This window comes from Leuciscus leuciscus, assembly GCF_965113295.1.
Source record: "Leuciscus leuciscus genome assembly, chromosome: 23".
NCBI lineage: Eukaryota > Metazoa > Chordata > Actinopteri > Cypriniformes > Leuciscidae > Leuciscus > Leuciscus leuciscus.
Genome location: NC_138747.1, coordinates 24,620,917 through 24,636,767, shown reverse-complemented (window position 1 = coordinate 24,636,767; position 15,851 = coordinate 24,620,917). Strand labels below are relative to the sequence as shown.

Genomic DNA, 15,851 nt, shown 5'->3' with positions numbered 1-15,851 from the left:
ATTTCCATATCACAGCGCAATTAATTATTAACTCCAGCTTGCAACTATTATACAGTTGGCCCTATCCAGCTTTAGTCACCTACAAACAGTATAATCACACATGCGTTTAGGTCACCATATGTAAACTATTGCAACATATTTTAACTGCTAAATGTGGAAAATTAGGTATTAAAGTATTATAAACATTAATATCATGAATTTCTGTAAAGCTGGCAATTGAAACAGTGTATAGGCTATTGTGAAAAGCGTTAACTAAATTGACGGGACTTCACTACAGCAAAAAGTGTGGTTACTAGTAACCTAACCAGGAAAATACTGCACACAGTTTTTTTTTTTTTTTTTTTTTTTAGTGCACCTTGTGCAAATAACAAACACCACTGTTTGCAGATGTAATATTATATTTGACAGTTTTGCAATATGAAGCTGTGGCAGCAGTTTTAGGACGTCATGGCAGGTGGTTTCTGTCATCCGATGGAATGAATAATTGCTCAGTTGTTTCAGAATTGTTTGCACTTGTATAGTATAAATCTGCCACACGTCCACATCCTGCTACTCAGGATATGTTGTGTGTCTGCGCTGGGAGCTCAGCTGTACTTTAGACCTGTGCTGCTTTATTTTTATGCCTCACAGCATGACTAAAATGATCTTCTCAATAGTTATTCTTTTGCTTATTTCTGTCACAGCATCAGAAGGTAAGACAAAGTGCAAGCTTGTAGCTTGTCATTTTCAAGATGTTGCTGTTGATTTAACTTAATATGATAATTTGATATTCAATTAAACATAACAGGCCTACAAAAGAGAAGTGTTTGATTATGTATTAATTAATTAGTAATACAAAATACAATGTTTTTGTTTCGGTATTCAAATGTGAGTCTTGCAGATAATCCTACATTTGCAAAATGTAAAAACTTGTCAAGTCAACTGAAGAACACACTCAAATGCAAGAAAGAAAGAAAGAAAGAAAGAAAGAAAGAAAGAAAGAAAGAAAGAAAGAAAGAAAGAAAGAAAGAAAGAAAGAAAGAAAGAAAGAAAGAAAGAAAGGAAGAAAGAATCATGCTTGGAATAGTTTATCATTAAATATTTGCATTCAATTTATTTATAATTATATATTCAAAATGTATTCATTCATTCAAATTCCGTTGAATCAACATAAATCTTTAAATTGTGAAAACATGAATTTAATTTAATTTAATTTGGCTAATGGTGGAACAAGCAGTATTTAAGTTGGTAAAATGTATGATAGGCCAATTGGTTTATATATAACAAATTGGATTTATTGACGGTTAATATATAAACCTGGATATTGTGTATTCAGAATAGATTCAGTTTATACTAGTACATAAATCAAATTTTTGTTTCATTTATGTATGACTGACAAATATGCATCACATTAAATGTATTAGTTAATGTTAAAGCTGTGTAATCGGAATGGATGGGAACTTTATATGTAAAATATACACTACCTTTCAAAAGTTTGGGGTCAGTAAGATTGTTTTATGTTTTTAAAAGTAGTATCTTCTGCTCACCAAGGCTGCATTTATTTTATATTAAAAAAAAATAATAATAAAAAAACAGTAATATTGTGAATTATGACAATTTAAAATGACTGTTTTCTATTTTAATATATTTTAAACTGTAATTTATTCCTGTGATCAAAGCTGAATTTTCAGCATAATTACTCCAGTCTTCAGTGTCACATGATCCTTCAGAAATCATTCTAATATGGTGATTTGATGCTCAAGAAACATTTATGATTATCAATGTTGAAAACAGTTATTTACATTTTTATTTCATGATGCTATGATGAATAGAAAGTTCAAAAGAACAGCATTTATCTGAAATCTAAAGCTTTTGTAACATTAAACACTACCGTTCAAAAGTTTGGGGTCAGTAAGAATTTTAATTTTATTTTTGGGGGAAATAAATAAAATAAATCAATACTTTTATTCATCAAGGACGAGTTAAACTGATCAAAAGTTACAGTAAAGACATTTATAATGTTAGAAAATATTCTATTTTAAATAAATGCTGTTCTTTTGAACTTTCTATTCATCAAATAATTTTGAATTTTTTTTGTACACAACTGTTTTCAACATTGATAATCATAAATGTTTCTTGAGCATCAAATCATCATATTAGAATGATTTCTGAAGGATCATGTGACACTGAAGACTGGAGTAATGATGCTGAACATTCAGCTTTGATCACAGGAATAAATTACAGTTTAAAATATAATAAAATAGAAAACAGTCATTTTAAATTGTCATAATATTTCACAATATTACTGCTTATCAAATAAATGCAGCCTTGGTGAGCAGAAGATACTTCTTTTAAAAACATGAAAAAATCTTATTGACCCCAAACTTTTAAACGGTTGTGTATAAATCTTGAAAAGGCCTATTTTTGAGTGTTTTGTTTAGAACATCAAAATATAAATATAATGCAAGTTAGTTTTTACTGCACTTTCAGATATTATTTACAGAAGCATTTACACTGCTCTTTGCAATACTTGTTTTTGATAAGAATAAAATTAAGCCTCCTTCAGGGTTATACAAAACCCAGATAACACACATACTTACTGTATAGGCCTACAAGGAATAGTTTACCTACAAAATTACTTTTAGAAATACTATTAAAGATTAGTAAAATTACTGTTACTAATGTTGTTTTTTCCCCAATGGAACACACAAAAAAAGAATTCTTAGACAAATCACAAAATCTTATAAAACAAGCCCATATTACTGGAACACTAAAGTCTCCTGAAGCTATATGATAGCTTTTGTGTTAGAAAGAAACCAAAATTTAACATCCAGTTTCCAAATAGAAATTTTTATACTGTTCTGCAGTGCAAAGCCAAAATACCATAACTTCGTTTTTGGTCGAAAATGAGAGATATTTTTGGTCCATTCAAGACCTCATTTATCATGTGGATAAGTATCTTGAGTCAATTCCGTTGTTTTTTCGAGAAAATAATGGTTTGTACAGTAACTTCCAAAAGCCCATGAGAAACCAAGGCAGAGCACCGTAACACCAGTTACCGCTCTTTGGCTTTGTTTTGGAACGCTCGAATTGAGTTACGGTACTCTGCCTTTGTTTAGCCGCGCGTCAATATGAAGTTACTGTGCCGGTGTTCTATCAAATAATGCTATTGTACGGTTATCTGCCTTTGTTTTACTGTCCATTCAAATTGAAATTACAGTGTAGCCTGCATGTGTACTTTGTACAGCTGCCACGGGTCCCTGTAACTTCTGATGTCCTCAGAGCTTTGTCCTGCACAAACGCGGTCAGAACATTTAGTATGGTCTGAACCTGCTCCATCGACAAACGTGCGATATCGATCGCGAAGGATATATTCAGAGTTGACAGAAAAATGTTACACATGCTGTATCAGATGAATACAACAAAGAACTAAAGCCCCGCCTCACCCAGTTCGGGTACCGGACCAGGTTGAAACACCCATGCATCTAGCTGGCAGAGTGCCAAAACTTCGCCGGCGCCTTCAGCTGAAGAAACATATTTGTTCTTGGGCATTTTCACACCTGAAAGTCCACACCAAGGTCCGAACCAAAGTTCATGTTTTGATACATTCGGTTAGTTTTGGTTTGGTTTCTCATTGCAATTATGCAAGCGCACTAAAGAACTTTAGCCTACATGATGTATTGCGTCCTGTCGTCATCATCTATGTGGGCTGCATCTTGACATCTGACTTCAGCGTGTTGTCAATTTGGCGGGTAACTTTGACAAGAATGAATGAACAGATGCATATCGTTGCCACTATACTTTTATTATTATGGCATTACTCCCTGCAGCACCAACTATACTCGAGGCTTAGTTCAAATTCGCCAAATTCGCCTCCTCGTTGTGCGAACATTTTATCGTCGCCGGCAGGACGCAGGACAAATAGCCTATGTTTGTGTGTGTGTGCGTGCGTGCTTGCGAATCAGCTGGAAGAAACGCTGTGGGCAGGACTGACAACACAATCTCATGAAAGTGCGTATCTATAGCACGAATGATAATTCTCGTATACGAGTTTTAGCATTCAAATGATACGCACTGCAAACCATAGCTGTCAACATTGAACATTGAAAATAAGGGAGATTTCCCGGAATCCATCCCCAAAATAAGGGATTTTTTTTTTTTACACGATTCTTACCCACAAACTTTTTTTTAAAAAGCACTAATCATTAACAGTCTAAAGAGTTTATAACTACACAATATATATTAAAGAACTACAGACCAATGGATATGTTTAAAGTGCTTTATTTATGAACAATTAACATTACTTACACATTTTCATTTGCTACAACGTGTTTTAGCTTAATGTTGGGAGACAGAGTGAGAAAGAACTAAAAAAATTGGTGGTTAATTCTGTGATTTTGGCCGTCGGCGTCCTGATCCATCATCGACCATCACACTCATCTACTCTACTCTCCTTGAAGTTCACTTCCTGCTACTTTTTCCCTCTTCCCCGCGCCCCGCGTCGCTGCGACCATAGATATCATATAAAGGCTAGATGTCTTAAGGCGGAGTCACTTCCGGCATCACCGGCGGCCATCTTAGGACAGGGCTCTGTGAATTAAGGTGAGTGAGCAGCACGCACACAAATCCTCTTATCTCGCTGAAATCTGGACGGATTTACAAACGGTTTGGTTTCTTACAAACGTTATTAACGTGGCTATAATTCTGAATGCTTAAACATTTTGAACATAATTATTCATATGTATGCAGTATAATAGCTACATCTCTGACGTTTATAACAAACCAAACCGTTTGAAAATCGGTAGAAAATTGAGCAAGTTATGGTTATTTAAAAGTACATGCACCATGTTATGAGTGAGCGAGCACCCTGTCTTAAGATGGCCGCCGTGTGCGGATGTCGAGCTCCATTGGCCAGCAGCGCGGACGAGACATCTAGCCTTTATATGATATCTGTGGCTGCAACTGTCTTCTTCTTCTTCTTCGATAGTAGCCTAAGCTACTGTCTGTATACTGCCACCTGCTTTACTGGAGGTCTAGCAACCCAAGTGCAAGCCACTTCACAGACACAGATAATTGCGTGTTCTGAGTTAACACAATCAGAGCGTAAAAATACGGGATATTTTACGGGAAAATACTAAAACGGGAAGACAGCGGGAAAAGAGCTAAAATACGTGAGAAACCCGGAAAAAACGGGAGGGTTGACAGCTATGCTGCAAACCCCTTGGGTAGGATTAGGGGTGAGGAGGGCGTGCATATTACACGCCATAAAGTGCGTATCATATACACGCGAAAACTGCGTACCAGAGTTTTAGCGTATAAATGATACGAGATATTATCATTCGTGCTATAGATACGCACTTTCATGAGATCGGTCTGCACATAAATATTCTTCTTTAGTTGTTTAGGCTATGCGGAACTTCCTGTAAATGGTCTGAAAGTCCGAACCATACAGAAAATGCTTTCACACTAGAAACGAACCAAACCTTTGTTCAGTTTGATCCGGACCGAGACTACCTCTTTTCGTCGGACCAAATTTCGTTTTGATTATGTGGTCCGGGGGAAGTTTCACACCTGTAATTTTGATTCAGATCAAAAAAAAAAAATCGAAAATCCAGACCAAACAAGGTAGGTGTGAAAGGGCCCTTAAACACAGTTGAGCCAATACTGGACTAATATACCTATAGAGGTATTTTGTCATGTCTAATGTATTAATGCCATCAGAATGCAACCAAAGCACGGGATAGCAATAAGTAGATGGATATAAGTAATTGTAAATCATACAAAAATAAATGCCATGATCACTAGATTTTATACAGGTATTGATAATGTTAATGTTAATAATGTGGAAGTTACTGCCTTTTGCCTTGGCATGACTTCTCACTTTTTGCTGTCAATACAGAGGCAGAGTACAGTAACTTTAAAATAGTGTTTTTTATGTAGATCATTTTCATTACTAAAACATCTAATTGCCAGATTTCCAGTGTCCTACCTATAATTAATTTGGCAGGACAACTAACAATCTTTAAAGTAATTTTTCTCAGTTCCACACTTCCAACCATCGAGTTAAGGTCTTTTGCCTTTGTAGGGCAATGTTGTTCTGTCAATAACTGTGCAAATATTCTTCTACAAAGTCTCCTTTTGTGTATTCCACTGGGGAAAAAAAATGTCTTTGGAACAATATTATGGCGAGTAAATAACTACTGAATTATAATTTTAGGATGAACTACTCCATTAACTTGAATCTGAATCTGGCTATTTGATTAGTTAGGTGACCTTAACACATACACTGAGCACCTTTATACTTTATACTTTGACAGATAAAAACCAGGCATCCACTGACATGAGAGACCCTGAAGATAATTCTGAGTCACCGACTACAACACAACAAATCATCACCACCGTCGACTCAACTGAAACAACATTTTCAGAAAAACCAACCAGCACAGTCACAGGTACAAGATTCAACAGAAACACTGGATTGACTGTGATAACTCAAGATCAAGGTCATTTGCACAGTTTCCATTGCTGTGCTGTATTAGCTCATCATTTCAGGTTTCATTTTAGGCTCTAGTATACCTCAGTGTTTGTATAGGCCGGGACTTCCCTGGTTACAAAGACATAGAAGCATGAATACTTTCTATATTTATGGGAGATAATGGCTTAGTGGATGCTACCACTCAATGGTTTATGTACGTCTTTTTATGGATACGCTCTGGGTTGACGCTCTGACTACATCTAAAGTAATCTGTTGAGTCAATGTATGCTATGCCCACTATGCGTGTGCATATTCTCACCTAGTGAGGTAGGCATTCCCACAGCATAGCGGAGTGGTTATTTGTTACTTATGTCAATCCAAGACCGTAACCATGGTTCCATGAGAAGGGGAACCTGCCTGCATGTCTCCTTAAGACAAACATATTGCTGAATGACGTCATGGACTGCCATTTGCCAAGGGTTTATTGGCATGTGACGTTCTATTAACATGTAACAAATGGTTGCAGTAACATGCATTACAAAAAAAGATAAGTAATAAATATAGTCTTTATTAAATCCAACTAAGGAAACACAGGGCTTAAATGCACAAAGAGAGTACTCAGTGTAAACAGAAACAGGTGGAACTAATTAAACAAGGATACTAACTAGCTAACACGGCAGGCAGACAGGCAAACAGGGAAACCAAAATACCATGATGATAACATAGAACAAAACCGAACATAAATGTTACAGTACCTCGCCCCTTCCGGAAGGCGCATCCTCGCACCGATGATAGTCAAAAAGAAGAGGGAGGGATGAACCATGATGGTGGTGGGAGGAGCAAAGAGCAGGAGGAGCCAGACGGTGACCCATAAGGCAGCAAGGAGGATGTCCCACGGCAGAGTCGAAGGAGGGAGAAGCCATGCTGGCGACTTGGCTGTTGACACCAGGTGGATGATGGATGGAGATGGAGCCAATAGACATGAAGACCTGGGTGCAGGCGAAGAGCCATCGAGACTGGGCAACATGATGTTCCTGAAGGCCGAGACGAAGCCAGAGTGACGACTGTCTGAGGTGGAGCCGGGGTGCCAGAGGGCTGAGGTAGAGCCGGTGCGACTGAGGGCTGAGGTAGAGCCGGTGCGACTGAGAGCCAAGGTGGAGCTGGAGGGAAGGCTGAGCTGGGCGAAACCAATGGAGACAGGAGACTGGGTGGGACCAGCGGGGACGGGAGAATCAGTGAAATATCCTCTTCCATTTCCTCAAAAAAATCAGTGGCCAGCTGCAGCTCACTCTCAGAAGCGGGAGTGTGGGCAGAGCTTTCCTCCTTGCCCTCTTACTCCACGAGCAGCCCCATGGTGATGCACAGTGTTGCCAGATCACGCACCTGATCAGACTCACTGTGGGGCTCGGACTCCGAGGAGATGTATTGTTCAGTCCTTGGCATGCATTGCGGCAGGCTCGGGCTCTCCGTCTGCGGTGGGCTGAAGAATCATGTCCGTGCAACTGGGTGATGGCTGGCTGGGTGATGGCTGGCTGGGCTCTGGGTCCGGATTGGGGCTGGTGATGTCGTCCTCAGTGGAGCAGATGGTGAATGCCGATCTGTTATTCACCAGCACCCACTCCACAAATGTGGCAAAATCGTCTCTGGGACTGTTCACTAGCAGGCATGCCTTGTCTTGGAGACTGGTCTGGTATTCTGTCAATAATGGTTGTAGTAACACGCACAACGAAGGAACTAAGCAACAAATATAGTATTTTTTAAATCCACAATGGAAAACTCAGGAGATCATAGGAATAAACACAATCACTTTTAACATAGACGATACCAGATAAAGGAATTAAGGAAACACAGGGCTTAAATATATGAGGAGAGTAATCAGTGTGAACAGAAACAGGTGTGAGGAACTAACTAACAAACAAGGTAAATCAACTAGGGAACACAGGCAGGCAAACTGGGAAACCAAAACACAGACCGAACCATTATACTAATACAGAACAAAACAGAAAATAACTGTCACACATTAAGGAAACTAGACATTTTTATGTTTTGAAATGTTACAAATCAACATTGAGTTGTTATAAAAATTAAGTTGAAAGAATGTTTCAGGAACATCATAATAACCTTAAAGTCATCATGAAATCAAAATTGATCCTATTTACTTTGTTAGCGCACATTACTAGTCTTGTGGTGAACAATTAATCTGTGCAATTTTTTGTTTTTTTGTTTGTGGTAATCTTTAATCAAAATCTGAAAATTTGCTCTTCCTTCTCTGATGACTTCAGTTTGATGGCTTGGGTTGAATATCCTTAACCACTGCCATGAGCGAGGGATGGAGAAGAGGTGCGCTAAAATAAAACCCTGCCTCTATTCAGTATTCAGTTTCACATGAATATATGTCACAACACAGAAGTAAAGTTGGTTGACGGGGACTTTAAAGAAAAAAGTCAACGGGGAAAAATTCCGGTTCACAGGGACTTTAAAGAAAAAAAAAAGAAAATAAAACATTCCACCAACAATAAGAAAACTGGAAATTTGAACGTTCCCATTACCATTTTTTGGGGGAAAACACTCTCAGAACAATTCTTTTTTAGCTGGGTTAACTGTAATACACTGTAGAACTACTACAGATTCATGGCTTTCAAACCAGATTTACATATCACAGTACAATGTATTATTATCTTGATATGTATTAATAACACTTTTTTACTAACTACAGAGACAGTAGAACTTAACAGTCCAAGAAACCAGACACCCACTGACATGACTTCTGGAGATACTTCTGAGACACTGACTACAACACAACTAATCATAATGCAACAAACAACAACAGATGTTATAAACAACACTCAGACAACCTCTTCACAATCTACTTGGATGCCCCAGAAATCTCTTCTGACAACGTCCGAATCTGCGATCACTGCTGCTAACTCAACTGAAATATTTTCAGAAAAACCAAACAGCACAGTCACAGGTACAAGATTCAACAGAAATACTGTGTAGACTAAGATAACACAAGATCAAGGTCATTTGCACAGTTTCCAGTGCTGTGCTGTATTAGCACATCATTTCAGGTTTCATATCGGCTCAAGTATACCTCTGTGTTTGTTGATTTATATATTAATGTGGTTGATTTATGTCTGTCTTTTATAGCTCAGGGAGACAGAGAAGGACAAGATGTGGCAGTAAATCCAGGGCTCATTGCAGTTCTGTGTATTTTCTGCATTGTGATGGCTGTAATTGTTGTGGTTGTGATAGTGAAGGCTGCTCGCTCCAGAAGGCCACATTTTGAGAGGCTTGATGATGTATCAATGGTGAGTCTCAAATGAAGTGGTTCTGTACAAACACCAAAGTTTCCTTTATTCTGCATTTTCAATTTTTGGCAGCCCATGGTAAAAGGTTTATCACACTAATGGTAAAGTTCTCAATATACTATGATTTGGAGTCAGTCTGTCAAACCCAACATTCACAATTTCATATATGTTTTAGCCAATGACTTTTGAACCAAATAGTCTAGAATCAAAATTCCTTCAGCAAAATGGGCTCAGATCTTCTTACAAACAATCTTCACAAACTGCACATTATAATGTATTTGGCCCTTTAAATATTTCTTGCATCTATATGTAATAAACAAAGGAATGGATAAATAAATAAATAAATAAATAAATAACAATTTAGTTATATATATATATTATAATCAGCATTCAAAGTTTGGGGTAGATATTTTTTTTATGTTTTTGAAAGAAGTGTTTTATGCTCACCAAGGCTGCAATTATTTGATCAAAAAGACAGTAAAAACGTCTCGGTTACGTATGTAACCCTCGTTCCACGGAGACGTTGTGTAGTGACGACGAATTGGGTTTTGCTTAGAAGCTTATCACCTTTGAGTATTACAAAACGAGCCAATGGCAAGGAAATGCCATGGGTTTGTGGAATTTGCATAGCGTGACTCCGCCTTACCACATGAGTATATAAGGAAGTACGCTGGCAACATGCAGTTATGTTTTTCTGCTGAAGAGCCGAGACTGAACTCCAGTGGTACAGCGGAAGTGGCAGGGAGATGTAACGTCTCCGTTCCCTACTCAGGGAACGAGGGTTACATAGGTAACCAAGACGTTCCCTTTCGTGGTCACTACGAGTTACGTCGTGATGACGAATGGGGTTCCCAGTCTAATCATGCCACCTCGGCTGTCACTGCATAAGTCCGAGCTCCCTATTGTGAGACTGGCATGGACGAAGGACTCCTACTTAACAAAGGAATACCAAGGTACACTGGAAATACACATGTGGGGGTCGCCCAAGGGGGAACCATGCACATGGAGGCACCTAGCCAACACGAAAGCTGCCAGCAGCATAATTCTGGCATTGACGTCCTGTCCAGGAGCCCGCGATAGCATGTCCATTGCATATGGCACATCTGTTGATACAACAATATGCCTGGAAACTCGTTCTAAGGGCACTCCGGCCAGTATAAAGCTGAGGTTCGTCCACGGGGTGAAGGTCTGGCGGCAGGCCCTACTAACTGGTACCCGGAGCGTGCCACGTTGCCATTCCCATCTCGGGACTCGATCGCGAAGCCAGTGCTGAAGCGGTCTCATATGAAGCAATCTGAGTGATGTGGCTGCCGCTGCGGATGCCATATGCCCCAGGAGCATCTGAAATAACTTCAGTGGAACTGCACTCTTGCCCTCAAATTGTCTCAGGCAAGTCAGCAGTGACTGCGTGTGCTCGCTCGTAAGCTGCGTGCACATGACGACCGAGACGATCTCCATACCGAGAAAAGAGATCCTCTGCACGGGGGAGAGTTTGCTCTTTTCCCAGATGACCCGAAGGCCCAATCGGGCTAGGTGCTGGAGCACTAGGTCCCTGTGTTCGCAAACCTGGTCTCGAGAGTGAACTAGGATCAGCCAGTCGTCGAGATAGTTCAGAATGCGAACCCCGTGTAGCCGTAGCGGCACAAGGGCTGCCTCGACGACTTTCGAGAAGACGCAAGGAGACAGGGCTAACCCGAATGGGAGAGCCGCATACTGATATTCCCGCCCCTCAAAAGCAAATAGAGAAGAAACGGTCTGTCGAGGAAGGATGGAGCCATGAAAGTAGGCGTCCTTCAGGTCGATCGCTGCAAACCAATCCTGTGGCTGAACACATTTGAAAATGCGTTTAGCAGTGAGCATCTTGAACGGAAGCCTGTGAAGGGATCGGTTCAAGACGCGCAGGTCCAGGATTGGCCGTAACCCACAGGTTTTCTTCGGTACAATGAAGTAGGGGCTGTAAAACCCAAACTTCATTTCGGCCTGAGGAAAAATCTCGATCGCACCTTTCGCCAGTAAGGTAGCGGCTGGGTGGAGGCAGCAACTGGCCGCCGGGGCAGTATATGCTTGATAGCCTCAGTCTGTTTCTGGGCGGCCGAGAACTTTTGGGGCGAAGTCCTCGACCGCGCTGCCGAAAAAGTTCTGCGTGGGATATAGGAGAGTCGAGACTCTGTCATATCGGCCACGTTGAGCCACAGGTGTCTCTCCTGGACCACTGCTGTGGACATCACCTGACCAAGGGAGCTTGCGGTCAACTTCGTCACTTGGAGGCACGCAGCTCATCGAAGAGCCCTTACTCAGCTCTACCCTTGTGCATGTCCCTGAGCATCCTTGCCTGGTAGACTTGGAGGATGGCCATGGCATGCAGGCAGCGGCCTGCCCCGTAGCTCTGTAATACTTCGTCACCAGGGTAGACGAAAATCTACAGGCCTTGGAGGGGTGCTTAGGATCACCACGCCACATCGAAGCACTCTGCGGACACAGCTGCATCGCAACAGAACGTTCGACAGGGAGGAGGTCGAGAGAATTCAGGCTACAGGAGTGAAGAGGACCTCTTGGCTCCGAAGCAAAAGCATAACTGCATGTTGCCAGCGTACTTCCTTATTATACCCACGAGGTAAGGCGGAGTCACGCTATGCAAATTCTGCAGACCCATGGCATTTCCTTGCCATTGGCTCCTTTTGTAATACTCGAAGGTGATAGGCTAAGCGAAACCCCATTCGTCGTCACAACGTAACTCGTAGTGACCACGAAAGGGAACAGTAATATTGTGAAATATTTAAAATATCTGATTTCGGTTTTAATATATTTTAAAAAGTAATTTATTCCTGTGATGTCAAAGCTGTATTTTCAGCATCATTACTTCGGTCACATGACCCTTCAGAAATCATTACAATATGCTGATTTAGTGCTAAAGAAACATTTCTTATTATTATCAATGTTGAAAACAGTTGCGCTGCTTAATAGTTTTGTGGAAACCATGCTAATGTATAAACATATACATATATGTGTGTGTGTGTGTGTTATATATATTTAACTGACCTCAAACTTTTAAACGGTATGCATATATCTATCAAATATCCTCATGACTTTAAAAACCTTATTATGGTTGGGAGGATATAATACGGTAACTTATTTTTACTTGAATGATTTTATCTTTTTCTTTTAACAGGGCAAGATAAGTGAGGACGCACCATTTGCCCACTACCCTCCAAAATGAACGGCAGTTTCTGTCTCAGTAAACTGCATAGTTATGCCTCTAATATTTTTCTTGTTTGTTTTGAAATTAAATGCAACATTTTAATCTATAGACTTGATGTGCAATACCCGGATTATGGTAATGATCTGCTTATTTTTTTTCCTTAAAATGCCACAACCCACAACAAACCTTTAGTCAAATGAAGAAATCAACCTGTTATGTCCTAGATTTTTTATTGATTTTTTTATTGATTTTTATTTTATTAAATGTCCTTTGCAATTCCTTTTGATAAAAGCTATAATTTATGCTAAATGAATACATGTAATTTTAATGTAAAATGTACTTAAGGATAAACGCACTCTTAAGGCCACCTAGTTGTGTCAAGAAAATTGTCAATATTTGTCAGACACTATGATGGGAGTGTGACATTTTCAGCTTGTCCTCCAGATGGCGACAAAATTGTTCGCAAGCTGTTGTGTATAATGTGGTTATAAAAAACCTGGGCCCATATGTATAAAACTTCTAAGAACTGCTCTTAAGAATAGTCTTAAGCTTTGACTTAAGTGTCAAAAAACCCTTAGTATAGAGTAGGACTTCTCTAAGAGTAGGAGACTTTTATAAAGAGGCTAAAAGCAACTTTCAGTAAAGTATAAGACTGATAAGTGCTGACTGAAGTAGGACTTAAAAGCTGCAAACTAAGGACTACAATAATGTCAACCAAAAATGGCCGCCCTCAACCACTGAATAAGCCAATAGTGAGCCTGCAAGGGTGAAGTCACTGCAGCTTGGCACCAGTCATTTAATGTAATTATAATCAAATAATTTAATTAAGACACTGAAACGTTAATATAAAAAAAAAATGTTTTAATTGCTTTGCATTGTGCAAAATTATCACAAATTAGTATTGATGCTGTGGAATCCCCTGTGGAAAAGTGAGGCAAAGGAAAATTGTCAGATTCACCCTTTATTCAAATAGTATTAAAAATGTGTTAAAGATTTTGTAAGCGTATTGTGTAGTTGTGCCTGGAGACAATTGTTTATTTTTGATAACACAAAGAAACATTCCAAATTGTACAGACATAATTTTTAGCCAGGCTGTCATACAAAGAAATTATGAACACATGAAAAAACAAGAGAGGACAATGAAATATTAATAAATGACTATGTTGCAGACAATGTATGATTTTTTTCTCTCCTTTGAGCTTTTTAGTTTTTCTAAAACCTGTAGCTGTTGTTTGCCCTTTTTTGTCATTTAATATTCAACAATACTGATCTGCCTGCATTGACACCATTATATGAGAACTGAACTGAGCTGGACGATGACATCACTGTTTTCTCCAAAGCGGCTATGTATATAAATGGACTAAATAGATAACTAATGATTTTTTTACAATGGCAATGAAAGCTTTAGCGTAAGTTCTGTGAGGAAGATTAAATTGTAATCTCTGTAAAGCTGCTTTGAAACAATCTGCATTGTAAAAAGCACTGTAGAAATAAAGGTGACTTGAAATAATTTTGTCAGATAAATATCTTCACTAAGTTTAGTGTTTTGTTCTTCCCTCATATTTTAAAATATATATAAAAAATATAAATATAAAAATATTTTCCTCATAATTTGATGGTTTAAGCAAACTTGTAGGGTCATTAATATATATATATATATATATATATATATATATATATATATATATATATATATATATATATATATATTTTTTTTTTTTTTTTTTTTAAAGAACCTCCGCACATATCTTTTGGCCACTATATATTTGGTGTGGTCAGTGCCACAATAGTGCTATTCGAGCCTGCTAACTGTGGACTGAAAGGCCAGAGTCATCACATTTCATTGCTATAAAATTTCTTAAAGGTAAGTTACAAAAAGAATACCTTGATGATTTAAATTTTTTACTGTTTGATCAACTTCAATACATCATATTTTCGTTGAAAAGAGTGTGGCCACGTCCTCTCTGCTGCCATCTTGTTACTCCTAACTAGGTTAGGAGACCTCTCCAGCACTTTTTAATTATTTACGAGCTGAGACCAAGTCTTAACACTTAGAACCTTTATGAATCACACTTAAGAATTTTTCTTAAGTTTAGGAATAAGAGTAAAATTATGTCATTCTTAGAATTTTGACAGACTTGAGGCTAAAATTATACATACCGCCCCAATCTTTTAATATGATTTGAGACTGAGAGTTATTTTTTGTTGTTTAAAAGTCCAAGTCAAATAACAAATGGCAAGAGACCAATTACCAGCAATTTAACCCTGTAAAGCCTGAAATAGGAAAACAGGCCTACAATATCATGTCAATTTATAAAAATAAATAAATAAAATAAAAGGCTACTACAGTTTATTGAACCTTTAGACAATGTAGGTTTGCATTTTTTTATGTTTTGTATCATATTTGATACATCAGGCTTTTATGGCCCATATGCTATGATGATATATGGAGCCAACACTCAAGGAGGGAAAAAACATCTCAAATATATTTCGGGGACCAAACTGAATGAAAATATCCAATTTGTTGCAGATGTTGTTACTGTATTTACATGGCCAAAAAGTAAGATGAAGTTACAGTATGTAATGTAAAACAATGATATTTTCAGATTCCTCACTTACAAGTTACTTTTCTAAAAAAAAATTAAAGATGTGTGCATGTGCATGTACAACCTGAAAGTGGACATTTTTAAAAATATATACTAAAAAGCCTTTAACTTGCTAAAGATAATGTAAAACAGTTTTTACAGCAATGTTTTGCTCATGTTGATAATTAAGAGGCTTTTGACAACTGAAAGTTCTGTGTAGTAACAATTATACATACAGAGATTAGAACAATATTTAAGTACGTTATGTAACATCTTGGCATCTCATGTGAACTGTTTAGGAC

General features: G+C 38.4%; 1 protein-coding gene across 1 annotated transcript; it reads left to right on the top strand.

Moving 5' to 3' along the window:
* Positions 1-515: 515 nt before the first annotated feature.
* cist1 (colon, intestine and stomach enriched 1) lies at positions 516-14,507 on the top strand. Its single transcript, XM_082156682.1, has 5 exons — positions 516-692; positions 6,297-6,431; positions 9,171-9,425; positions 9,605-9,765; positions 12,935-14,507. Exons 1-5 carry the CDS (start codon positions 620-622, stop codon positions 12,980-12,982), a joined length of 672 nt encoding a protein of 223 aa, XP_082012808.1. The 5' UTR covers positions 516-619; the 3' UTR covers positions 12,983-14,507.
* Positions 14,508-15,851: the final 1,344 nt, after the last annotated feature.

Bases quoted from the DNA above. Each gene is read 5' to 3' on its own strand.
- cist1 (XM_082156682.1), top strand. From the start codon at position 620: ATGCCTCACAGCATGACTAAAATGATCTTCTCAATAGTTATTCTTTTG. The intron at 6,432-9,170 runs GTACAAGATTCA...TACTAACTACAG, and splicing joins ACCAACCAGCACAGTCACAG to AGACAGTAGAACTTAACAGT. The intron at 9,766-12,934 runs GTGAGTCTCAAA...TTCTTTTAACAG, and splicing joins GGCTTGATGATGTATCAATG to GGCAAGATAAGTGAGGACGC.